Source organism: Molothrus aeneus, chromosome 2 (assembly GCF_037042795.1).
Source record: "Molothrus aeneus isolate 106 chromosome 2, BPBGC_Maene_1.0, whole genome shotgun sequence".
NCBI lineage: Eukaryota > Metazoa > Chordata > Aves > Passeriformes > Icteridae > Molothrus > Molothrus aeneus.
Genome location: NC_089647.1, coordinates 39519056 through 39545946, shown reverse-complemented (window position 1 = coordinate 39545946; position 26891 = coordinate 39519056). Strand labels below are relative to the sequence as shown.

Here is a 26891-nt window from a genome sequence, read left to right as displayed (position 1 = left end):
CAAGTTACTTAAAGTAAAAAAAAAAAAAGGATGTGCAGTTAACCACAGTGAGAAGACATTTTGAAAAGCTTTTTCAAAATGCCACATTACTGATGGGAAATGGTTTTCATTATATTTGCTTTCCCTTTCTAGAGTTCTAAAGAAATCTCTTTTTTCCGTTCAGGACCAAAGTCTGATATTTCACCCTGGCTGGTTGAGGAGAATGTGCTTTCCAGGTGCTTTGTGTCATTGTTACAATATTGGCCCATGTGTGCCAATATCGTGGTGCCCACAATGAGCAGTGTATCAAAACCCTAAAACATTTTGCAGCTCACAAACTCTTAATTCCCTTAAAGGTGACCCAATTTGTCAAACAAAATGACCACCTGATTGTATTAAGTCCAGTATAAATATTTCATTTCAGTATTAAGGTAGATTTGAGCAAACCCAGAAGTAAATCCTCTGGAATCTAAAACATTTACAAAATGAAGACTCACGTTGCAGCATATTGCAGGAATGACCTAGTTCACTTGCATTTTCATAGCAACAACAGACATATCTGCAGTCTTTGCTTAAAAAGCATCAGTCATAATTACTATCTGGTAAAAAGGATCAGTTAAAGTGGATGAAAACATTTTAAGACCATCAATACTGAAAGCATAGAACTCTATGACAAACATAATTTACAGATTTTTCAGCTGCTAAGCCACAGTTTTTCTTGCTTTTAGAAAATATTTTGTTTGGGTTTTATGCATCAGTGACTGATTCCCTTGCCTTGACTGGTTTTTATCAACTGAGATAAGAATAAACAAGAAAATATAAGCAATATCCTAGAAAACTCATTGTACTTCAGGATACTCAATAAGATTAAAATAAAAAGAAGGAATAAAACTTGGCAGCCCTGACTAACTGAAGTAGACTGATGAATGCTGTCTTCATTTCGATGCACTGCTAGAGTGCTAGGCTCTGAATTGATAAAGTCTGAAGATAAAAATCTTTGTAACTGATCTGAAAAGCTTGATTATCTAAAAAAAACCCCCAAACCATTATATTTTTACAGATCTTCAAATGTTTTTGGAGAAAGTGAAAGAACTGCAAAACAAGCTTATTAGATAGGGTTGCAAACCATTGGATGTAGAAAACAACTGATCTCGGGAATTATTGTTTCAAATAATATTGCTCCTAGAAAGATGAAATGAACAATTTTATGCCCTGATATGTGTCTAAATGTAATACTTAAAAAAACAGATGTACTCAAAAAAAATTCTCTCTGGTGAGGATATCTCCATTTTATTCTGCATTAAGAGGTCACTTGGTCTGTTCAGCCTGGGGAAGAGGAGACTGATGGGTGACCTCACTGCATTCTGCAGCTCCTTTGGGAGGGGAAGAGTCTGGGCAGGCACTGATCTCTGCTTTGTGCTGACCAGTGAAAGGACCTGAGGGAATGGCCTGCAGCTGAGTCAGGGGAGGTTTAGGTTAGCTATGAGAAAATGTTCTTCACCCAGAGGGTGGTTGGGCCATAGAGCAGTGGTCACAGCACCAGCCTGACAGAGTTCAAGAAGGATTTGGACAATGCTCTTGGGCTCATGGTGTGACTCTTGAGGATGATCCTGCATAGAGCCAAGAGCTGGACTTGAGGATCCTTGAGGACCCCTTCCTTCCAACTGGTTTTCTGTGATTCTGTGATAGGTTACTTAAGAAGATAATATATGATTGTTTTAAAAATAAATCACAAGAGGCCTACAGGAAAGATGGGAAGAGACTCATTATCAGGAAACCTAGTGACAGCACAAGGGGAAATGGCTTTAAACTGTGAAAGGGAGTAGGAAGAAATTCATTACTGTGAGGATCTTAAGGCACTGTAACAGATTGCCCAGAGAAACTGTAGATGCCCCATTTCTGGAAGTATTCAAGGTCAGATCAGATGGGGCCTTTGAGCAACCTTGTCCAGTGTAAGGTGTCCCTGACAATGGCAGAGGGGTTGGTCCCTTCAAATCCAGCCATTCTTTGTTTCTGTGATATGACTGTAACAAGTCCCTAAAATACTCTATTTTCAAAATGCTCATTAATTCAATTCAGTAGTTTTTACCTCTATTCAATTAATCATCGAGCATTTCAAGTCAGAACATAACCATAAGGATCATAGAGTCCAACTCACATGATTTATTTAAATTTATCTGAGAAAATATTTTATTTAAATTTAATAAGGTAACTGTGATGCTGTGAAAGTAAATTTCATTCCTTTTCCTTCAAGGTTCAAGAAATTTTATATATAATTTAGATCTATGTCTCCAAAAGATACTCTGTTTAATTTGGTCTCAAATAATGTGGGAATAATTTTATATGGTAGTTTACTGTCTTTCTTAAATGATCTTCGTAAAGCATGCTTCTTTTCATGTTTTTGGTCTGATAAAAAGTTCATTTAAAGCAGTCAGAGAATCCACATCTGTATTTGGATAGTTTTTCTTTGTCTCTTCTGTTTCTAGTATTTTTTACTCTACACTCTTTTATGTAAATCTTTACCCCAGGGAAAGGTTTGGATATGCATTATGGTCACAGATTTAGCAGTATATACAAAATAACAAGAAATAAAGGTAAGCTTCTAGGCTGCAAGTTTCACTGTAGGTCTTTCACTGTTCACACCTTTCTCAACAGGTAGGTAAAGTGAACAAGAAAGGTTTAGAGGCTGTGGATCTATTTAAGGACAAGATGTATGGAAGAACTGGGTGGAAGAGAGGGAGGGAGTTTAGATTAACAGTGTCAGTTTCACTGCGACTTCATATGCAGCCTTTCCTTCTTATTAGATTACCTTCTTATAACTTCACTCCAGCAATTAAATAACTAGAACAGAATTTAGAGACTTAGTGTCATACTTTTCAGAAAAAAAATTAAGGTTATTATAAGGGCATTTCTGTCTCAGTATTTTTTTACCATTCTTATACATAAAAATAGTTATTTAGGCTTTTAGTTTTGACAGTACTGGGTCAAGTTTTGCCATGTCTAAATACACATAACCTATAGATATGAATTTCTTATATTTGTAGTATAACATGGTAAAATGTCAAATTTGCAGTATTCAAACTGCTCTAAAAACTACTTTATTTCAATATAATGGGATATTCTTAACCAATGTATAAAAACTTGATTTTATTAAAAAAACATATTTCATTGACTCCAAAATATATTGCTTTGGAATCTTACCATGACAGAAATAAAAAAAGAGTGAATTTTAGACTAAGAAGAAAAGAAAAGCCTAAATCTCCTGTGGAACTAGTATCCCAGTATTAAACATCCTTCTTCACATTGTACAAAACTCTACCTTTTGGAGAACTTAGACCAAAATATACAGCAAAGATCTTTCTCCTGAATGCTAACCTGGTGACTTAGAGTGAACTACTGGCAACTGTGTTTGGCAGGATAAAGTACTTAAAGGATTGGCTTTTCTATTGAGATTGCCACAAGGCAATCTTGAATTGAAAATAATTTCTTTCATTCCACTAGCTATGATTTTCTTACCAGTATTTCTACTCAACTTTTACATTCACTGAAATATTTTATCCATGATAATTTCACTTTTTTTAGCAGATCTGATTTTAATGAAGTAACGACAGTTTTAAGATTCAATTAAAAATTAATGGCTATTGTACTTTCCAATATCAGAGTATTACATGTTGTCAGACCTTATATAACCAGCTCTGAAAGTAAGAAAAATTTTAAAAGAGTTCTTTCTCACATTTGTGGCACATCATGGCTAGTAATGACCATACACTAAGATTTTATCTATTTCTCACACTTTAATTTCAGTGGAGGAATAGTCTTTAATTTGTGAGCCATAAAGGAGGCAAGAACAGGAAAAAAATGGAATTCAGAAGGTGACTGAATAAAAGTTGACTTAAATTGACAGTCTTGCAGTCACTAACCAAAACACAGAGTTAATCTCTGTTAATGAGTGATGATGGTTGAAATCTCATAGTAAAAAAAAAAAAGTTTATAAATGAAAACTATTTAAGTAGAAGTGTCATTCCAGGCAGAAATTTATCCAAGAGGCACCTGTTTCATTATAGTGTCATCTGTAATAATAATTTAATAATTTAGAAGAGAAAACACTGAATTATCAGTGGAAGTCCTTACTGAATGAATTGTTAACATTGCCATTCAAATATTTGGCCCACTTATGAGAGCTAATGGAAGGGCAATTTAAGTTATTTAGCCTGAAGATATATAAAAAATTCTAACTAAGAAAATCAATTCTGTCAATGGATATTCATACTGTCAGGAAATCTATCCATTATTATAAATACACAGATAGCAAGTACAGTGATTAAGATGGCAACATCTTTCCATTGGAAGATTCTGTTTTAGTTATTCTCAGTAAATGTAACTAAGTGTCCATTCAGTCTGTTGAGGATGCAGCAGGATATGGAAATAAAAAGCATGTTATAGAAGGTATTGAATAAGGACAAGGAAAGGGAGTTTAGGAGCCTAGAAGTGGGAAATGTGAGACAGAGGAACTGCAGGCAATTAAGCAGAATGTGTACATGGAGACTTAAATGGAGCTAGAAAGATGATGCTATCCTTTCTGATCAAACAGATGCTTTCAGTAAATAAGGAGAGTGGAAATGGGATCAGTAGCCTTATCGATAATAGGAGAGAGATCAGAAACCAGATGCAGGGTTGAGATATGACAGATACAAAGGCTGAGAAAAAGATTAATCAGAGTGATGAATAGGAGACTGATCTGAACTTAGAGGAGTTCTGGCTCCTCTAAGCATTTGGGAAAAGCAGCACCCATTGAGCTCATATACAGTTCCCCAAATTACTGGATATTTTACATTAATCTCTCATGTCTTAGTTTTCCATTTATAAAAAGGAGATAGTAATATCTACTCAGTTCACGGGAACACTGTAAAAATAAACGTATTAATGTTCATGAAGCATTTAGATGCTGTAATGATGAGCACCATAAAAGGCTTCTGAGGAAATTAATTTCATCCTCAGAGTAGGTTTTGAATAGTCTGAATTAATGAAGGCAGGGGGCTGTGCACTGAACAATAGAAAATAGAACACTGTTCAGTAAGTGCACAGTAATTCTTCTGTGACCTGAGTCTAGTGTGTCTAATATAAAATAAAGAAAAAAAAAAACAAGAAAATTTTGTGAGAATTCTATATATCAGAACTCCAGCATTCAAGGAAAAATTCAGACTGTATAGACAATGATGGATCCCTCATCCTGTAGCTTGATGCTTGACCTTGCAACTCTAAAAAAATTTACTGTAAGATTTATTGTGTAGCTAGACACACAGTATATAAATTTCTGACTTAATGCATTTTGTTTTAATTAGTGCAGTAGGTATGTGGGTGGGCTCAGCATTTACATATTTATAGAATCCTGAGGACATTTTTACATGTTTCCATGCTTGATAAGATATAGGACTAAAACCTAATTAAAAGGTTTGTTTGGGAGATTTTTTTTATTTAGTTCTGTATGTGCATGTGTGTGTGTTTGTATATGGAGACAGACTAGAGTACATTTTATAGAAAGAATGTGCTTCTTTATATATATATATATACACTGTGTCCTATGAAAACAACTTCTAACATGTGACGTCTAAAACCAGTGTAGAAGAAACTGTAAGCTGCTAGATGCTGATGCCAGACATGAAAAAAACTACCCAATCTCACAGAATTTAAGACTATAATGTTACAGAATTTGATATTATCATCATATGGTGGTTATCTGCAAAGGCTTTTGATGTTATCATTGTCACTGGTCAGTTGACAATTGGAAATTATTTTGATTTTGTTTTCAAAATAATTACAAGAAATAACAAAAAAAAAATCAACAGTTATATTACCATGCTCATGATTTTAAATGCAAAATGCTAAAAATAAAATAGATAATTATTCAGTTGAGAATACAACTTCCATGTTGACAAAACTTCTCATCTTGGCATCTTTAGGTGATTTAATTAGAGTTCTGCTGTGAACACTACTGAAAATATCAAGTAGGACAAAAGACAAATTAGTCTTGGAATTGCATGTTGTTGTAAAGTATAGTCACTGAAGTACTAAATTTCATGGATGTTGGAACTAGTTTAAGTCTGGATTTACTCTTACATTCTTGTCTTGTCCCATTCCCAAAGTAAATGCAATTTTCTGTTACTGTTATCTCATGCTTCAAGCTGCTCAGTCCTTAGAGAAAACTGAACAAAGGCGACCATTGAAGTTGGGGTCGTATGTAGATTAACTTTAATTTTATCCCACTATCTCTTATTTTTGATTTTTAGTAATCTAACTAAAAAACTTATATGTATTCTCTTTCATTTCCTTTGCCAGGCAAATTCAACTTGACTTCTCCTAATTCTCATTTATCCAAGTGTTTCACAACCTTCCAGATGTTTTCTTTGATGATCAATCTCCTTTATTCATTGTAGGCTTCTATTCATAATAACACCTATAACAGTAGTAACACTTGTTCAGTGTTATTAACTCAGACAGAACTCAACTCTTTCCTAGAAGTTTTCCTCCCTGAGTTCTAAAGTATCATCAAATGTGACTCCACTGCATTTATAAAGAGTACGGTTCCTAAATCAGCTTAGATGTCCTGTCTACTTCTCTCTTCTTCCATTCCAGGCTTGTGCTGCTCTTTCCTTTGTACTATCACAAGTACTTGTGCCCCTGCACTTATAAACAGAAGAGTAACCAGTCAGAGCAGTTTACTTTACAATGAGACCAGGAGCCTGATTTGTTTCTCAGGAAAGCCGTAATACATCTGTGTCAGGATAAAGGAGGGAGAAAAATGAGAGCAGGAATGTTATGGTAGCACTACAAATACCATGCAAGAAATTTCAAGTAAAACTTTTCATTTGAAAGAATTTACAATAGTGGTCACCACTATTTGCCACACCTGGAAGGGTCTAAATAGAGAGGTGACACAATAATTTCCAAAAGTCAGTCTAAGATAGAACTTGTGAGCGAAATTTACAAGTGTTGTCTGGTCTTGGCACAAAATTCTCCTTCAACCTTTTAAAATTTCTCCTGTTTAGTAATGCTGCTCTTAATTACTGTCATTTATATTTAAATGCCAAGTCTAATGATTCATTAGCATGATAGATTAGATTGTGAAGGATAGGTGAGATAGGTTATGGGCAGGTTAAACACCAGCCTCCCAGTCCTGCAGAGAAATGCACAATGCTAAAATGAGAAGTCAGTAGATGTACTATGCATCTTTAAATGATTGCTGTAATTACATTTCAAACTGTGTCTCTCTACATGACTGACTTCTATTAATTCTTCCATAGAACAAGAAATATAAAATATATTGTGTAAAGTACATTTTCAGAGTAAAAGACTAAGCAGAACTTACACCTCAGAGTACTCTTTTGGCATCAAAACTTTTGTAGCAATAAATAAATTTGACAAGATTAATAAATCTCATTTCTACTTAAATAGCTGGAAATAATCATAAGTTTTTTGGTGTTTGATGGATATGAGGATCAGTGAGATTGAAGTTATCCCTATGTGCAATTCAAATGGAATGAGATAATAAATGTTGCTCAGTGGAGTACATCCAGAACTGATGCCCCTTTCTGAAGCCAGTAGCTTATCCTAATAAGTATCAAATGTGTGCTGTATTGATGTATAATCCCTAATCAGGGATCTGACCTCAACTTTTTACACTGCCTGCATTCTAGTGCTATCATACAAAAGAATAAATGTTAATTTTAATTACGAATAAAAGATTTGCTGTATTAGATCTTCCTGAGTTTTCCTTCTCAGTGTTGTCAAAATGTCCCTTTCAAGCTGAGGTGATGTATGATTTCACCACAGAAAATTCAAGAGGATGAAGCTAAGGAATGAGTGAGTTGTTTCTAAGGACAAAGAGGAACCAAGTTCTTTTTGGAGAACAAGCAAAGTCTTATATCTTTGCCTTTCGGACAAAGATTTTGTCTAAACTAATGCAGTGAAAGGTATAAACAAATAATCTCCTGCACTGGATTTTCATCACAGATAGTGTCACTGTATTGGAAGAGTACCTGGGATTCTTTGGTAGGACCACAGCCTTCTCCAAGGTAATTTTTGTGACGTTTTTGGTGTTAGCAGAATTGACTAGGGGCTGTTCTCAAAAGAGAATTTAGAAGTACTCTGTCTTGGAAGGTAAATCAGTTTAGAATTATGGATGTGGAACTTTACATATGATTTGCTCTCCATGCTAGGGAGTGCTTACTTTACTAGCACAAAGATCCCCTTTTGGAAATGACAGGATACTGTTTTGAGACAACAGACAGAAGATGAAAGAATTTCTCCACTCTTGTCTTTGTGAAAGAAAGCACCTGCTTTTGTAAATAGGAAATGATTGGGCTCCCTTTGCTCTTTTAAGTGTTTTAATGGAGAGGCAAGATTTTTAAATGCTGATGTAGCAATGGAAAAATGGAAATTGACTGCAATTTTCAGACAGCTTCAAAAGCAGAACTGAAAGGACAGAAACATAGAGGCAGTCTATCAGAGCTGATCTTATGCTGGTACAGACAGGCTGCTGTTGATAGGGTCAGGAGACCATTTCCAAAGGCATACTGTGGAAGGGGAGCTCCAGAAAATGAGTTGCTTATTTTTTTTTCCAAAGCTTTGACTGGACACCACTCCTGAACACAGTTGGACTCCCAGAAGGTTTATCTTTTGGCAATACTCAATGATTTGTTTGGAAATTTGAACAACATAAAATTCATTAATTTTGCCATTCTTTCCGAAAGAGTGGGTGCTGTCTTCACAGTTTTAGATGACCTGCTTATTTTACTGATTTCACCATACTTGTTTTCAGACTTGGATTCTGAAAGTGATTCTCACTATGTAAAGTGAGGTTGGAGGCAAATTTTGATTGAAGAATCACCATAGCCACAACAGAGAACCAAGATAGATATGTAATTTCCAACAGGAGAGCTTTGAGAAATGCTGCTTAAAATGAGTTGTAATGAGTTCCACTATTTTTTATTCCTAAAGTTTATTATTCTAAGGTATTTATTCACTTAAAAAAAAAAGAATCAATAAATGAATGACAGAAGGCTTAATTAAACCCATTATGTGTCTGTCATAATGACACTGGCAACAAATCCACACAGATTGTTTCAAATCTTGCTTCAGGAAGTCTTATGTTTAACAACAACAGTTTAAGCATGTGCTGAATTTTAAGGACGTACATCACCCCACCAGCTTCAAAAGGATTATGCAGATACTTTAAGATGAAATGCCTTTTTAGACTGGAGCCAAAGTTCTTAGCATTTTGCATCACTGAACTTAGTTATATAAGCCGAATATTTCACTAAACAACAAAGTATCATCACAGCTAAAATTCAAACAATTTCATTTTCCAGACTTCTACTCTGATTGAAAACATATTTTTTCAACATTTTTATATGAAAAAAATATATATTTCAGTTAATTTATTTCCTGGTCCTCTTAAGAAAAGAAAGGGCTAGATTGCAGAATTTTAAAGTAGATACGTGCGAGTGGTTTGAACATTTATGTAGGAAACTGTGGCTGGAAAGAACAGGTGAAACTGTTGGTAGAGTTTGACAAATTCACATTAATTTCAAGTTCACTGAATGATACTCTTAAATTAATAAATTATTTATGAATAAAATGCAAACAGTTCTACACAAAATTTACTTTTTATGGCATTTACACATGGTTTTCAGCTGCCTTTTAAGCATATATTTTCCAAAGAGAGCATATTGAGATAGTGAAGAAAACAATCCAAAAATATTGTAGTGCAAGTCACTGTTGTATGTGTAGCTACTCTTAACTGATACAGTAACATTCTTCACACAGCTGTGATGCTTTCAGAACGAAGCAGTCACAAACTTAAAAGTTTATTACAGGATGATCAGGGACACTTTTGAAACTGAAAGTATAACAACCTGCATTTTGATTTCTTTTCTCACTTCAGTTTTCACCTTTCATTTATAGTACCTAAAACTGTTTAGATTGATATGATTTTGAAGTAAATGCTGCTATTGTAATGCCATTTTGTAATTCTGCATCTTCTGGAATGAACATGAGAAACAAAGGCTTTTCTCAAGTCTAGAGGGTTTAAATAAATCAACTCTTTACAAATTATTGCTAGGAAATTATGATATATACCCAATAAGGTGTCCACAGAGCATGATGGCAGGAAAGAAACATAGGTGATTAAATTAATTTCTTAGTAGGAGAAACCAATTAAAAGGTTGACAAAAGTGTGCTATGATAGAATGAGCAATGTGTAGGCTGTCTCCTCAGGAAACTATTGATTTATATGTCTGCAGCATGGGTGACTTCTTATTCTGTACATCTACATTATTGGTCAGTCATCATAGATCATCCATTGGAAAAGGACATTTAAATTAAATCTAATCAATACCCTTCGCTGCAGATTAAAGGGAATAAAACAGATTTAGTAAAAGAAAAAAGGAAATGATGCAAAGAAGCCAGTGACAATTGAATTAATAAAATTGCAGTGAGGTGTTCCATAAATGACGGGTGAGAACGTTTTCCCCTAGCACTTTAGGTTTTTAGTCCAGACTGTAAATATCACTGAGACGATAGGCTTGTGAAAGGTTGAATAATCCATAGATAAAAGAAAGCAATTTTGTTTTGTGACCTAATGGAATATAGAGATTGTACATGTGGCAAAGGTAAGCACAAAATAAATCTGCTGTTGTAGCCAAAGTTATTAGGACACTGCTCCAAAGAGAAGCTGTGGAACCACATACAAAAATATGCAGTTGTTTTGCAGTAAGGCAGATAGACTTAGTCAAGCTGAAATATATATCTTTTTTTCAATTATGCATCAGGTTTTGTTTTTATTGAAAAAATATACTTCTAATTTCATTTACAGCATGTGATAGTTTTCTTTTTTTTTGCTTACTCTCTAAAAATAGCATAAACCAGCATGACCTTGGGCATGAGACATGATAGGAAATGCAAAGAAAAAGAGAAAAGTGAACTTTCATTGAGTTTAAATCTTCCTAAGTATTTGCTGTGGTAGTTTAAAATTTTAGGCAGACCTTTAACTGCACATAACTGGTCTTCCAATTTTGATCCATAAAAATAACCAGTGATAGAGTGAGCTATTTCAAGTATTATATCTCTAAACATATACAGAGTAATGTTCACTTTATATCTCTTTCTCTTTCAAATCCAAAGACATGATATAAGTTTCTCAAAGTATTTCCTATTTTAACTGTGCACACATATGCAAATGATATAGCACATAAACATTGATATTTGCAAGGCATCACCAGTGCTGAATTACATGATAATAACCATAGTAACAGGGCTTTTGGCCATGGAATTGGGAGAGAACTAAGGGCCAGTGTAATAAACATGCTCTCCATTTTCAGGTTTCATGGTATTTTTACATAGGCACCTTAGAGTACACACTTTGTCCTTAAGATGGTGTCAAAGGCCTTGGTTAATGATCTCTGCTCCATTTTGAGCTGCACGCCATTTCTCTTTTTAATTAGAAGAACGTCTTTCAAGTTGCAAAGAGGTAGCTATTTTCCACAGAGGTACAACCAATTGTTTGAATTACATTCAAACAATTACATCAACTTAATTTTTTTTTTTCTGTCAAAGTGGTAAGTTTCTAAGCTTTTGGAATCAATATCCATGGTTTTCAGCAATGAAAAAGAAAATGAAGGCCATTATGTGTAGCTCTATATCTCATAGTCAGAAATGGCTTTGCTTTTCCTTGGTATTATAGATAACCCTTCAAGCCACTAGATCCCAGTAAAACTGTAGAGCACCAATTACTTTAATTACTTTAAGATTAGGACATTTCCTTAAAAAATCTATTCCGATGCTTTACTTTCTGTCTTACTGAAATCAACTGGACACATGCAGGCCAGCTGTTACCAAGAAATACTTCCCTATATAGGGCACTGGAAGAGGTGGCCCTTGGATCTGACTTTAAACAACTTTTCAGTGATACAAGCTTCTGGTATATTAGTATGAGCTTACACATCAGTGACATGATTAAACTTGAATTAATTTAAACAATACTAAAATCTGAGATGCTGCATAATGCAAATATTATTTCAACACGAACACCAACTATTTAAGAACAGGGAATTGAAGAAGCATTAAAACAGGATAAGAAGAGAAAGTATCATGCTACATAGAAATTAAACTACAAATACACATTGAAGTTGAAATTGCTCTTGTGAACAAGTTTCTCACAAACTCTTCTAAAAGAGCTTCAATCAGTTATTACTCTAACGCTTTATAAATATTTTTATATACTAATAAGAGCCTTTTCTCTGATGCAAGTCCTGCAGCATTATTTACTACACCTCAGCACTTCCAAAAAGCATTCTGCCATTAAACTTTCCTAAGAAACGTACATAAGAATTTCCAAATACTTTAATGGACAGAAATCACATTCCAGACATTAAACTGTAATAATTTTGATACCTGTAAAAGTAGATGTGTAAGATAATACAAACTTAAAAATCCAATGAAAATAAACTCTCGAAACAGAATCTCTTCTTTCTTTTTTTTTTTTTTTTTCCGGTCACTTTATCTAAATTGATTTTAATGGAGAAGGTAATAATATAGGGGCCTGAATTAACTATTTGATTTAGATGTAGCTATTGAAACTCATAGGTCTTCAATTGTTGAAACTCAAAGTTCTTCAATTGTTTGAGCTTCAGTTCTCACTTTCCCTCTATTTTATTTTATTTTCAATTGGAGTTTAAATAGCCACCTTGTAGCCCTACTCTTGACCTGGGAACAGAAATCTGAGTTTCAGATTGTGGAACCATGTATTTTTGCCAGTGGTTGGGTTCTCTAACCAAGAGATTTGCTGTAGGATAGTTTTCTTGTCTAAAAGATAAAATGCAGCAGGATTTTCTCAGAAGCTACATTCAAGACTGAAGTCCAATAATACCATGATACTCTTGTGGTGCTTAGAGTTTTAAACATGCTGCCCTGGCATGAGCAAATTTTTACAAATGTCATTATTCTTCCCAGCTAGAAGGAGGTGGATAGTACCGTGATCTCCTAACAAATACCTTGGCGGAATAGGTAGCAGATAAGAATTAAGCAATAAATTATAACAAGTCTGACCTGACCAAGGAGGGGTGGATCAAGGGAAAATCAGACCTCACTGCTGAGTTCTTGACAACACCAGATGTGCTAGTAGACATGCAGATGGCAACTTCTCCCTAAACTCATTTTTCCAGCTGTGGCTATATGAAGATCTGCCTCATATTTAAGGGGATTTTCTTATTTTCAGCAGGATCTGAGAAACTAGGATGGAGTTCTTTTTGCACTCCTCCTCTTAAAAACCACTCATGGTAGGATTTATCTAGATAAACTAATAAAATTGTGTTGGATTTCTTCTTGTAAAGTGCTGAGGGGAAGTTAGGGTTGAAGAGAAATCCCGGCCCTGTTTTTCCTGCTAGTATGTTTGACTATAGAGCATCCTATTGATAGACCATAGTGTTTACTTGGGATCATGAACTATTGATAGCTTCTGAAAAGTATATTGTAGTGAATGATTACAAAATCTAAGACATTTTTGGTTTCCATTAATGACTATAAAAACCCCTTCAGTTTTATATTGTATGAAAGGATATGTATATGTATAAAAGGATATGTATGCAAAAACAAGGACATAAGCCATATATATTTATATACATATATGTATGAAAAAAAGCAGTTAAGGTGCATACTATTCAATAGATATATAGGCACTTTATCTCATTCTATTCCTAAGTTTACAGTTCTTTCTTTCCTGCTCAGAGAGTGTGGCAAAATGATAGATGTTTCAGGAAACTAGCAATGAGTGAAATACATCACTGCAGAGTATTCAAGTATGCCATTAAAGTACAGCATTTGGGATCATGCACTAGAGCTTTTTTCCCTGATGATTCTATTTTAAAAGTAACAAGTCTACAGAAAATCACTATCTGCCACTAAGTATTTTATGTCTAATTTTGAGATTCTAACTCAACAATGTTAGTGTTTTGGGTTTTTTTGTATAACATATTCAAATTACAATTTAGTGCCTTATCAAGCAATGTAAAGGTCTGATTTATCAATATTTAAAAAAAATGTTACTCACATGCAAACTGAAGAACAGCCTCTCTGCTTAAAATACTGCCAAACATGTTGGTGGTTAAACATTGGTACTGTCCAGAATCTTTCATTTCACTGGGGTTGCTGATGATCAAACTTCCTTCTATTAAACTGAAGCGATAATCACTTTCAATGTCGATTTCAGTTCCATTTCGAAGCCATCTTAGGGGAAAAAAAACAAAAACAAAAAAACCCCACTGAAACACTGCTTGAGCATTTAATAGCCAAGTGAAGGTATCAAGCTTAGGACACAGAATCTGACAGCTCCAGTTGTAATTACAGCTATTCAAAGATATCCTGTGCAGCAATATATTAATCTGGCAAAACTTGAAAGCAAAAAATACAAGCAAAACCTGATCTTTAGCCTCTGAAGAAAAGGGATATTCTTTGTTTTGCCTATGCTGAATGAAAATAATGATCTCTTCTTTTTTTCTGCTTTCCCCCCCCCCGCCAAAAAACTAATGTTCACAAAGGTTTGAGAATTGAAAACTGCATGGCAGATGCATCCTTTATGTCAAAAATGGGAATTTTACTGTGCTTATGATAATCAAAGTTTTAACTCATATTCTATCATCTATCATTAAAGCCTTAGGCCCAGCTGAGCTTACAGGTGCTGCACTGCATACAAACAAGGAAAGGTTTTTCCAATCTTTCAGCATTTGATCTTCTCAGCCCAAGAAACAGAGACACCTCATTTAAATACAGAAAAAAACAAGAGCAAGACCTGTGAAGAGCAGGGAGGTAGATTGATGTACATAGGCTGCTATACACTATAGGATTTTGGCAACAGACAAAGGCAAAATAATATCATCTGAATCAGTATACACAGAATTTAAAGGCTGGAACAGAAGACTGGAATTAACTGCTGGGTGGCCAAGGGCAGTTCCTGGCAGCCACTAGGTACATGAAAACTAAGAACAAATAAACAGTCTGAATAAAGAATGCTAAATTAGGGAGGTGTTTGGGAGTGAAATAATAAGCCTGAGCAGTAAATTCAAGGACGGGAGTGAAGATAAGATGGAAAAAGCCAGGCTGTAGGAAACATTGAAAGTATCCCAACTGAGGCAAAGTTTTGAGTGATTCCTGAATAAACACTTATTTTTATGAGGTTTCAGAAGTAACCTGAGTGTCTCATAATTTTTCAGTTGTGCAAGTGGTTTTATGGGTTGTGTTTCCTGCCTGTCCCAGATATTGTCTGCCAAAAAGCCTCAGCCTCCCATACTTCTCAAAAGACTGAAGCAACAAACCCCATAATAGTCCACTGTCTGCAAGAGAAAATATTTTGTGTGGTAGATTAATAGACTTCAGCACTCTGGAATAATCTCTTATATGTGTGTATTTGCAGTTTCTGAATAAAAGAAAAACATCCACATATGAAGACTTTTACATATGTGTAAGTGTAATTACATGAAATTGTAAGGAGAATGCAAAGAAGAGATAAGCAGTGTAAACAGATAGGGAAAAATTATTACAATGCCCAGATATTTCTTTCATTACTCTTTTGCTGTCATTCTGCAGCTTCTAAGTTGGCTTGGGAAATTTCCAGGAACTTGCAAGCTGTGCCAGAGATCAGCAAAGACTGGAAGAACTTGGCAACATTTAGACTCCAGAGACAACTTTAACAAAGCAAAATAATTATTAATTCACCCTATCTTGTTAGCATTCATGGTGAATAGGGTACAGAGAGCAGAATTCAGCTGCAGTAGTGGTGAATATTTCTAAATCCAAAGGTCAGAATTGTCAGAATTTGGATGAACTGCGAATCTCCTATTTGTTCCTTCTTTTCACAATTGGACTTTTGATTGCAGAGCACCTGTGATTCACTGAATGTTAGAAATGAAACAGCATTGAAAATTTACTTATATTTTAAAGGATAGCAGGGGAAGTTTGGTAGGATTAACTATGTTTTTAAATAGATAACATACAAAGATGAGGTAAATAGGAAAGGAAGTTTTATTTTGAACATTTGATTATTAGTTTATATTTTGAATGAAATCGTAACAAAAAGTTAACTTTTTCTACATATATCCTTGTCTATATATGTGGAAAAAAAAATGCAAAAGTAATTGATCTTGAATGGAAATTTAGATAGGGAAAAGGAAAAAAAAATCATGTTTTGGCATTTCCAAATGAGAACTGCCCAAAATTCAGTTAAACTAGCTTTTTTCCTTTAGTTTCATTTTCAGCTAAGTTCAATTAAAAATATGCTCTTTGAATTCTACCTCAAAACTTTGGATCTTGATAGTTACCTGCCTCCATATATTGCGGTCAATCCTGAGGGATTGTATTCCCCTCATGTAATCTATGCACATTGTAGGGAAAGAAACACTGAATTAGGTGACTTTTTTTCTAGGTAGCCTGACTAATCTGGAAGGACAACTAAATTGTCCAAAATACAACACTTCCAAGGTTACAGACTGTTAGGAAAATTCAGATACATTTTTTCTTGAAGAAAAGTGACAGATAATATTTCAAATTACTATAATCTGGTTTAAGCAGAAAAAAAAAAAAATTTAGAAAACTTTTTCAATTGCAGTAAATGAAACTTGACAAAACAATTACTACCCAGCTTATGTGTGGCCTAAGTAAAAGAGTCCATGGAGGGTTTCACAATCAGTGAAAGCCATGTAGTTAAGTGGCTTCTCGGGGAATTCAACATCTGCTTGTACCTCAGTAACTCTGCTGACCTGTGAGATCCCACAGGAAGTTTGTGAATGTCTGTATTTATCATCAAAGGGATTGCATTTATCATCTTCATTGTACTACCCCAACTTGTGATGCTAAGGTATGATTTGCTGAAAAGCTAAACAAACAGAATCAGTTTATCTCAGGGAGTTATTCCCTATGTATCAAAATACCTTAATGACTGAAAGTCACTAAATTAAAACCTGTTATTTCAGGGAAGAGTTTGGATAAGGAGAAACCAAGTTTTTTGAAAGGAGGAACATCTGAAATGGTGTGAACATTCTCCATTCCATTAAAACAAAGTAGTTTCCAAGAACAAAAAGAAAAAATTGTAAAGAGGTTATGAACATTGGGACACAAATTACACAGACTAAAGAAATGAATTTTTAAAAAGGCAGAGATAACATTGAAATTTTTGAGTGCTTTAAGTGTTCTTTTAATATAAATTTGAATAAATACATACTGTGCTTTGGTTTTGGCCAAAAATAATTCTTAGCGGCACATGCCTCAGAGCACATGTAAATAAAGGTCCAGTGCAGCTGGCCAGGGCCTTTGGTAATGTGGTTAGGTAGTGGCATATTCAAAAAACTTTGTATATCTGTAGATCTTTTGAGGCTAAATTCCCTCTACATTTGTCCTGAAGAATAATATCTTCCTCAGAGAGTAATTTTTACTTCTTTTCCCTCCCTTTGAATGGTAGGGTGCATTGCATATGGTGCGCAGATAAGTGGCAGCAGGAGAAGTTAAACTGTGCTGTTTGAGTTAGGCCTTTTGAGTTTAATCTCTCCTTCCATGAGAAACAGTTGGGAAAGTTTGCTTATGAGGCTGCTGACACCAATTAATCTCTGGAGAATTGAAGAAATGGATATCAAAAAACCATAAAGCATCCCAGGTGGGAAAAGATTTTAAAAGATCATTTTGTCCAGCATTATATGGAAAATGGAGCCTAGATGAGATGATTTTTGTTTGCATCTTAAAAGGCTTCAGTGATTACTGAGGAGCATGAAACCTTCTTGCCTCTTGCCTTCTCCATGTAGACCCCTGTGTAGAAAGAGTCCTTATCATCTTTGTAGTCACTCTTTAAAACTTGCTGAAAGTCTGTATTTGTTGATTGCATTCCACTGGGAAAAAGCAAAAAAATGGTTGGATGAAGAAAGAAAGGAGATGGCATAAATTCTCCACAGACAAAATTTCTACAAGAAAAATGAGGTTTTCGGGGAGACTTGAATATAGGACTCTCCTCTTTTGGGGGTGAATTTGTGCCTTTTCCCCATAGTCACAGGCTATGTTTAATGGACCGACCACATTTTCACAATGTGTGGCACTAATCTCCTTTTTTCTCCTTTTTATTTATGATCAAAAATCACCAGTAGGTAACAGACTTTACATATGGAATGTCAGTAAAGAAGAATGCAACATAGCTTTCATACTACATAGCGAGGAATTCATGCTATTCTAGTTTGGAGAATTTTTGGATATTCATTCCTAATCCCGTGTTATATGTTTTAGTCATGCCTGTGCTGTTGGGGGAGGAGGTGGCTTGTGTCATGCATCAGATCCATTTAATGAGTCCATATGTTGCAAAAAGGCAGATTGAATTGTAATGTTTAAGGATGGTACTGCTTCTGGATTTCTTCAAGTTATAGAAATGCAAGAGCTCTGATTCATATAGCTCTAAGGAAAATTCAACCAGAATTCTGAAGAACCCACAAGTTAAATAAGGGTAAAAGGCAAAAGACAAAAGGCAGAACTGATGATTGCCATCTATGATAAAAAACAATAGGAGTCCTTATGTTCCCTTTGTAATTGAAGAATGATTCTATGAGAAAAGATGAAAGGTATGTGGGAAAAAATAACCAACCATATGTTCCCCCAGCCCTCTTACATCACTACTAATTTACATAAAATATGAGCAGAGACAGATATAGCAAATGGGTAAGGTGACTGCAACATACTGCTACCACCTGTAAGTGAGCACCATCAATAAACTGCACTCTGAGGCTCACAGATGTGTCATCACAGGCCTGAATAATGGATAACCATGGCCTACAAGTCTGTATGGAAAAATAAGCAACAGGTGATGGTTGCAGAGAAATAAAATGGTAGGCTTGTGAGTGAAAAACAACCAGATTTGATGCAGCCGTGGTATCTTGTAGTGCCAAATCACGTCATTTACTGTACATATATTTTGCTGCCTTCCCTATATGTTGGGATAGTATTTTGTAGTTTTATAGATGCTTAGAAATAAAAAAGAAACCCAAAGAATTAGATATTATTTTTGTCAGTTGTCGCAGACACAAATCAATAAACTGGACAAAAGGAGTCTCTCCACATGGATAGAAATGATGCAGAGAGTATATAATTTGAAACTTAAAATATTCCTTTGCCCCAATCACTGCCATTTCTTCTTCTTGCTTATTCAGAATCACAAAAAGCATTCAATTAGGAAAACTACTAGTGTCAGAGAGCTGTTTCTGTTGTTTCTCACCAAAACACATTGATTCTCAGCGTAGGATTGCAGTGGCTAATATTCTGAAAGCTAAAAAAATAAAATTCTAAAACAGGTACCTGTATGTAGGAGTAGGATTTCCACGTGCTTGACAATTCAGAGACACTTTCTTTTCCTCAGAATCAGTTGGAAAAATCATATCATCTGGCTCTTGTACAAACACCGGCCCATAATCAACACTTTCTGTCAAAAACAAAAAGTTCAACTGTTTAGGAAAGTTCAAAAAATGTAAATGTATTATAGATTTTATAATGTGAGATTAAAGTACGCATAATTATATTTGTTTTACGAAGTTTCATGCTGCATTACTTTAGATGTTGTATTAAAAAGCAATTATTAAAAGGAAAAAAAAAGAAAGAGAAGACATATAAAATATATCACTAAGTGAAGCATAAAACATATAGTATGATTTAAGTGTTTATTATGCCTAAGAATGGATTTCTCATCAGATATATTTTGGCCTGAAGTCTAGTGAGAACCTCAAGAGACTTAAGAGAAATTAACTCAGCTTATAGAGAGCAAGGTAAACAAAAAATTACCTACTGCTTGCAGCAGCTTATGTCACAGAAAATTGATACATAATATTCCCTCCCCTTTCCACAGAAAAATAATACACAATTCCCCTTCCTTATGTCAAGGAGTGCTAAGAAAAATCACTTGGAAAATTAATGGCAGCAAATGGTGTCTGTTATTAAATAATATATAGCTAAATCTGGCATTTCATTTTCCTCCACTGTCTTGTCTAATTTTGGCATGTACCTTTATCTTGATAAGAATTTACATTTCTGAACTAAAAAAAGCTGTACAGACCCATAGAATACGTCTGTGATTCCAATTCATTCATATTATGAAGTGAGAAGTGTAAGCCTTCAGAAAAGCAAAAGGTCACAAGCAGAGTATTCCTGTCATGTTGGTCAGAATGAATAAAATTCTCACTGTGTACCAGAAGTCTCTGGAATTTTAATATTTTTAGGCTTACTCTAGACTCACGGATGATTTAATCACATGGTGCTCTTTGTCTTTAAAGCACTATCCTGTCTGCAGAGAGGTAGTGGCATTGTCCTGCTACTTGCAATGAAACATATAGGAGCAGGGTTTTTTCTGTTGGTTTTAGGGTTTCATATGTTCATGGGATAGATGTCCTCCAGTTCTTACTGAGGACAGCAGACCACATTAAGCATTTTATAACATCCTGCTGTATTTGTCTTACCAACAGCAGCTGAAGTGAAAAGAGGTATACCTGAAGAGTTGGGGTTTGGTCACTCACCTGAAAATTATTTACTACATTGTTTTACCAACTCCACACAGCTTCAAACACATTAGGGTTTCACAGTTTTGGGAACTGAGACCTTTATCATACCAATTTAATACTTTATCATACTAGTAATAACCTTTATCATGTTATCTGTGGCTAACAGCCTCAGAAAATCTGAGTAGACAGGAAAAGGTACATGGGGCTACAAGTCTTGGTACAGAAAAGAAAGACTTGGAGTCTGAAAAGGATGAGAATTGTGGGAGACATAGGTCATAGCATGTTAGTTTTGAGATGCAAATTTCCATGTCTTTAAATTCTTCCATTTGGGGTTTCTCAACTCTCTTATCATACAGTAAAAAAATGATGACATGAGAACCCATTATGCTTTTCAAGCTTTCTTTTTAGTGACTACACACTTATTATAGACTTCAGTTTTGTCTTTTTACACTACTATTCAAATGTAGATTTTGAAAATACCTATATTTTCAGGTGTGTATGCTTCTGCTGGAATAGATTCAAATAATTAGACTGTTGATTTGTAAAGGCAGCAAATAAGAGCAGAAGCAATTAGTAGTATCTCTTTCCCATAATTTTCCAGCTTTTTAGCCCTACTTGTAGGACTTTATAAAGGAGTATGGATTGGTGTTTTGCATATTTATATTAATGTGTAGGTATATTGCTTTGCTTGGGTTTATTGGCAGAAATGTGTGTTCTGGAACAAATATCTGCATATTAAAATAAAACCAAAAACAACCCACAAACAAATCAATCAGAATAAGTGACTTCTGATATGTACTGATATTATTGAAGACAAAATAACTCCAGTAATGAATTTTGAAAAGTACATCTTAAAATGCCATGGGGGGAATGGATTCAGCTGGTAAAACTTATTTTGCTGAAGGAAAACATTGGTACAAACACAGTGTGTGGATTTTTTATCATTTGGTCACTTCTTGCATTGCACAAAAGAAAACACTAATGTATGTAGGTGAAAATAAACAGAACTGATATTGAACTAGTGTTTAGCAAAACCAAAAATTAATTAGGGATAACAAATCTAAATAATGACTTTAGATTTAGGTGTTATTTCATGCGGATTAGTAGGCATATGGATAGGGTGAATATTAATGAAGATAAACGATTTTATCTTTTCCCTAGGAGGGACTCTGGAGATAAAATATGATATCACAGTCTAGGACTGCTGGAAAGAAAATAAAAAGGTGCAAGGCTAGGTGCAGGACCAGACCATGGCACACTCTTGTCCTCTCCCTAAGACACTCAGATGTTGCAGACATCTTTTTGCGAAAATCTTAGGATTTTTTCCCTTCTGAGGAGCTGAGGCCTCAGAAACAAAATGTAAACAGTGGTTATCTGCTGCTGTGGAAGGCATCAGGTGAATTTTTGATTGGCCCATCTTGGATGTTTATAATTAATGGCCAATCAAGGCTGAGCTATCTCGGCCAGAGTCTGAGAGAGCTGTTTTTGTTATCATTCTTTTCTATTCTATTCTTAGCTAGTCTTCTGAGATGAACCTTTTCCTTCTATTTCTTTTTAGTATAGTTATAATGTAATATATATAATAAAATAATAAATCAAGCCTTCTGAACATGGAGTCAACATTCTCGTCTCTTGCCTCATCAAAAAACTCCTGTGAACACTACCACACTCAGACAGAGATTTCTGCAGCTTTTGACTCAGCCATCGACCTTAGGACAAGGAAATACCTCCAGCCCCAGCTTGCAGCACACCATGGTCCCACAGACAGCTGGAAACTCCCCTCAAACCACACAGAGAGGGGAGCAACCCAACTCCTCTGTGTGACTTTGGAATAAGACTTTTTGATTCATGAACCATTGCTTGGCTCTCCTGCTTTATGTGGATTTTTGGGGAAATATCCCTGGCCTCATCATTATTGCCCTCATTTTCTTATTGTGTTTAGGTATATATCATTGTACATATGGATATATAAGCTCATGTATGTTTTCTGATGCCTTCAGAGATCCAAAAAATCAGGGGTTTTGCACCCATAGTTTTTTTGCACCTATTGGTCACAGCTAACTGTGATCCATACTCTTTAACAGGGTAGTCCTTCATGATTGTGCATGGCAGTATTTGAGCTCCACACCTCATTTTTTTCTTTCTAACTTATCAAGAACACAAAATTAAATGAATATTCAATATGCATGTTAGCATGCATATATTTCAATTTACCATTATAATTTCTCAAGGGAAATATTTCCATTCCTCATAGATGTTTTTACTAAACAAGATACAGAAAACTATTTGTTTTAAGTGCTATATTTTTTAAGAACAGGGATTTACCACAGAGTCTTGGGAATACAGGTGTGCTCTGCAACCTTCAGTGCAGCAGCTACTTTGTGGTCCCCTCACAACTTTTAAGAAAGGCAAGGATATGGAAAACGCTCAAGATATAAGAAAAATCCCTCTTTTAAATTCTTGAATATTCTTCAGAGTAGTTCTTCAATTTTCTTTGAGTGCCAGTGTTTTCCTAACAGCACTTGTGCACATAAAATTTCTGGAACATGCGACTCCTTAGTACCAAGTATTTAAATCCTCATGGGAATGTAAACTAGAATCAGTATCCTGCAACTCAGACAGTAGTCAAAGTGTGGTTTCTCTCTCTCTTATCTACAGGCATTCTTTCCTACTTTTATTCACTCCCTCAGTTACTGATGAAGAAAAAAAATCAGATGTTCTTTAGTTCTTCTTTCTGAGCAATGCAGATATCATAACAACAAACTTCAGATGAGAGCAAAGTTTCCTGTACTTTGAATCCTGTAGCAATTGAAATAGTGTAATTCCTCAACAGTTGCTTTCTTGCCACCATTGATAAAAATACATGTCAATTAATATACTGAGAAAATTAATCAATTCCTGGAACCCTGGGAACACAGAGTGGACAGGAAAAAAATATGACCCTGTTCAAACTCCTGCATTGAAGCTACACTGACACTATTACTTTTAGTTGGATAATTCTAAGTGCTGTACTTCTAAAGAGGAAAAGAAATGAAGTTGTTATAAATGTTTTCTTAAATAAGTACCCTCCAAGATACATGACCGGCTTAATCAGTCATGGAGCCATCTTCTCAGTCTGAACTCCTGGTGGGAAGGAACAACAGACACATTATGTGAGAGGATATGCTCAGGCAGCCTTTGTATATGGGGGAAGGAAATATTCCTTCAGGTCTTCTTCCCTTCTTCTGCTCATGTCCCTTTAGAAGCACTCTTTACAAGACCAGGAAGAATGTTTCCCTATTGCTCTATTTTTCACTCCCATGTTTCAAAGATTTCTTGAGCCCATGTAGAGTGGAAGAATTTTATAAAGAAAAGTTAGGCAGGGAATGTAAAATATAGAACTTCTAAAGCAGCCTAAAATGAGGAATCACTAAGAGACCTTCCATCCTAAAATATAGATGATGTTCCTCTGCATACAGGGCCTATCCAGAAAAGTACCTACTTGACACAGTGCAGACCAAACTACAGCTGAATGACCTAGGTATTAATGTGTTCAGGACACACTAATGAGTTTGAAGAAATTATTGTTGATAAGGCTATACATGTTGATGAAATCTATATCTAAGAAGAAGTAATTCAAATTAGGCAAAGACATTTCATTCCAGTTTGGTCCTACAAATTGAAAGATTCTTTTTGGTATAGGTGGATCACACTATGATGCTACTCACTATCAACTTTGTTTTTGAATTTATCTCTTCCCATTCTTGATTTTCAGCTTATGTTTGTATGAACTTCAGTCAATTGATGACTCAAATGGATCATCTGATTACCTTTGTTATCGTGGAACCAGACAGGAAACCTGTTCAGTATATTCAGAAATATTTTTGATATATATTCACACTGATTTAAATGGAAACCTATTGCTTTCCCCAGATAAAAGCTAGAAGCTATTTTGATTTTTTGTTTAAACACTGAAAAACTGTATTAACTTCAGCAGCAATACTTATTTTACAGGTAGATCCTATGATATAATCTTTCATCTTTACACCTAAGAAATAAAAAAATACTATTAATTCTAATATCACTATCATATGTCAAAATATTACGTATTTCAAAATTTCAATAAAATAAAAAAGAAACCCACAAATTCATCAAGGCAAAATATGAGATGATTAAATCTTTGTGTAAAATATTTTGAAATTAACAATAGTTGCTGAAATTAACAATAATTATTTTGCATATATAGAAGCAGGGACATTATATATATATATATATATATATATATATACACATACACACATATACACACACATATACACACATGTATATTTCAACATATCCATTTCTAAAAATAAATTTGAATCTTTAAACTGTCAACTTAAAAGCTGAGAAACTTTGAGACTCCTTTTGAGGTAAACTGAGGCTGATACACATGCCTCAAGGTTTATTTATTGATTCTAGTATGCTGCATGTTGGAACATTGTACAGTACACGCATTATTAAGTTTATACTGCAAAGATTAACTTATTTTCTCACATTTTCACATTTACCTTTTCTGAAACATGTTTATTTGCTTAATAAGCAAGATGATACAAGATTTTACCCTTTCTTGAAAATGCATTCTCTATTCTGAAACAAATAAATCTGTTCTAAATTTAGCTTATAATATCTAAACTGCATGCCAAATGAATCAATGCTGTAAAATATTTTTAGTAACAGAAAAAATTAGTGGTTTGTGTCTATAATTCAGACTATGTATGTGCCGAATCTAGCAGATGGTGGGGAAACAGGAATTCTCATTTTACAGAAATTACATTCAGGTCTTGCATATCTTGGGGTCCATTGATTCAAACACTCTCAGTTGTGACAGACTGTTTTTCATTTTCTTGCAAAATGTGTCAAACCAAAGATGAAAGGACAAAGAGAGTCCTTATTCAAGGTTAAGTTCAATTATCTTTACTACAGCAATTCCAAAAGTTTTTGGAACAGTAAGAAAATATAAGAGTTTGCAGTTTTATGATTCTTCAAGAATATTTAATGAATAATTCATACTTTTTATTCACATTTTTTAGTCATGACTTTACACATTGATACATAGTTTGAAGAGAAAGACCACATTGCCTTAGCTGCATGTTTACGCTAAATAATTCCAGATAATTTAAAGTCAGCAGTGAGGTAGAGCACAGCTCTTTTAATTTAAGATATCAGGAAACATGTGTTGAATTGATAGTGCAAATGAAATAACATCAAGTCAGTATAAAAGGATCTTTATTATAGGCCATGTCAGGTGTTTGAACATGTCTGCTGGGAAATAATTTGAGAAGTCACTTGAGAACTGGTATAATTCAGCAGCTAATAAAAGTATTCTTGGGTGTTTTTTATGACAAACTTCACTCCTGAATTTATGCCATATATTAGACATTTGAATTATGCAAATTCTACATTATAATAATCTAAAACATGTTTTATCTCTTCCTAAAAATGTCCTCTTACTTGAGGCAGTGGTGTCTTTTTACCACAGCTTGCTGTAACATTTCCTCATTTAGGAAGTCTTGGCTGGTAAACATGGCTTAACTCTATCATCACATAGCAGTTTTAGGATCATAACTAGAATATCCTTACTTCAAGACCTGTAAAACTAAAATTAAAAAAAAAAAAACCAAAAAAAAAAAAACAAACCAAAAAAGTAGCTTTAGCCTAAATCAAAATCAAGAAATTTAGAAATACAAGTATAATGACAGATAATTGAAATAGTCACTTATTCTCATAATATTCTATATAAAATTCTCAGCTTCTAAATATCAAAGATATTTATTCAGGATCAAGCTTTTAACAGAAGTGAGAGAGATTTAGAAAACAAGTTACATTCAGCTGCCATGACCGATGTGTTCAAGTCCTCTTAGATGATGCAGATTATCCTACTTGGTGACATGCTGATCTTTTCTAAATACTGTCTCATACCTATGCTTGTGCTATGCAGGCACTTCAGTTAATCAAGGGCTTTTAAATATCATCAGGTGACTCAGATTTACCTATTTCTACAAGTGTCTACACAGCTGGATATACCAAGATCTGTAAGCGAAATAAATCTCGTGGGGCTATTTTGTGTAGTGTTTAGAAGAACGGTGTTCCTCTCTTCTCGGTCAAATACTCTGTTCTTTAGGCCTTATGAGGCATTTAAGGTATTTAAGCCTTATGAGGCCCTTTTACAATTTTGTCTATAGTCAGTGGTTTTTCACTTGCTCCTGAGAAACGGATCAATCTCAACTGCTGAGCTGCAATGTGGCCCCAGTGTTTTGAGGAGAGTCAAGACTGCTGACCTAAATCATAGATCATATCTATGGTACAATGATCGTCCCTGAGCTATGA

The 26891-nt window shown here is 34.6% G+C and overlaps 1 protein-coding gene across 3 annotated transcripts in view; it reads right to left on the bottom strand.

Annotated features, from left to right (window-relative positions):
* CNTN5 (contactin 5) overlaps positions 1-26891 on the bottom strand; it is a 611650-nt gene that overhangs the window by 203960 nt on the left and 380799 nt on the right. For all 3 annotated transcript variants that reach the window (XM_066544731.1, XM_066544730.1, XM_066544732.1), the window contains 2 exons: positions 19351-19474; positions 14084-14259 (listed from right to left, as the gene is read on the bottom strand). In XM_066544731.1, the coding sequence (XP_066400828.1) occupies positions 14084-14259; positions 19351-19474 (300 nt within the window). The remainder of the gene's footprint in view (positions 1-14083; positions 14260-19350; positions 19475-26891) is intronic.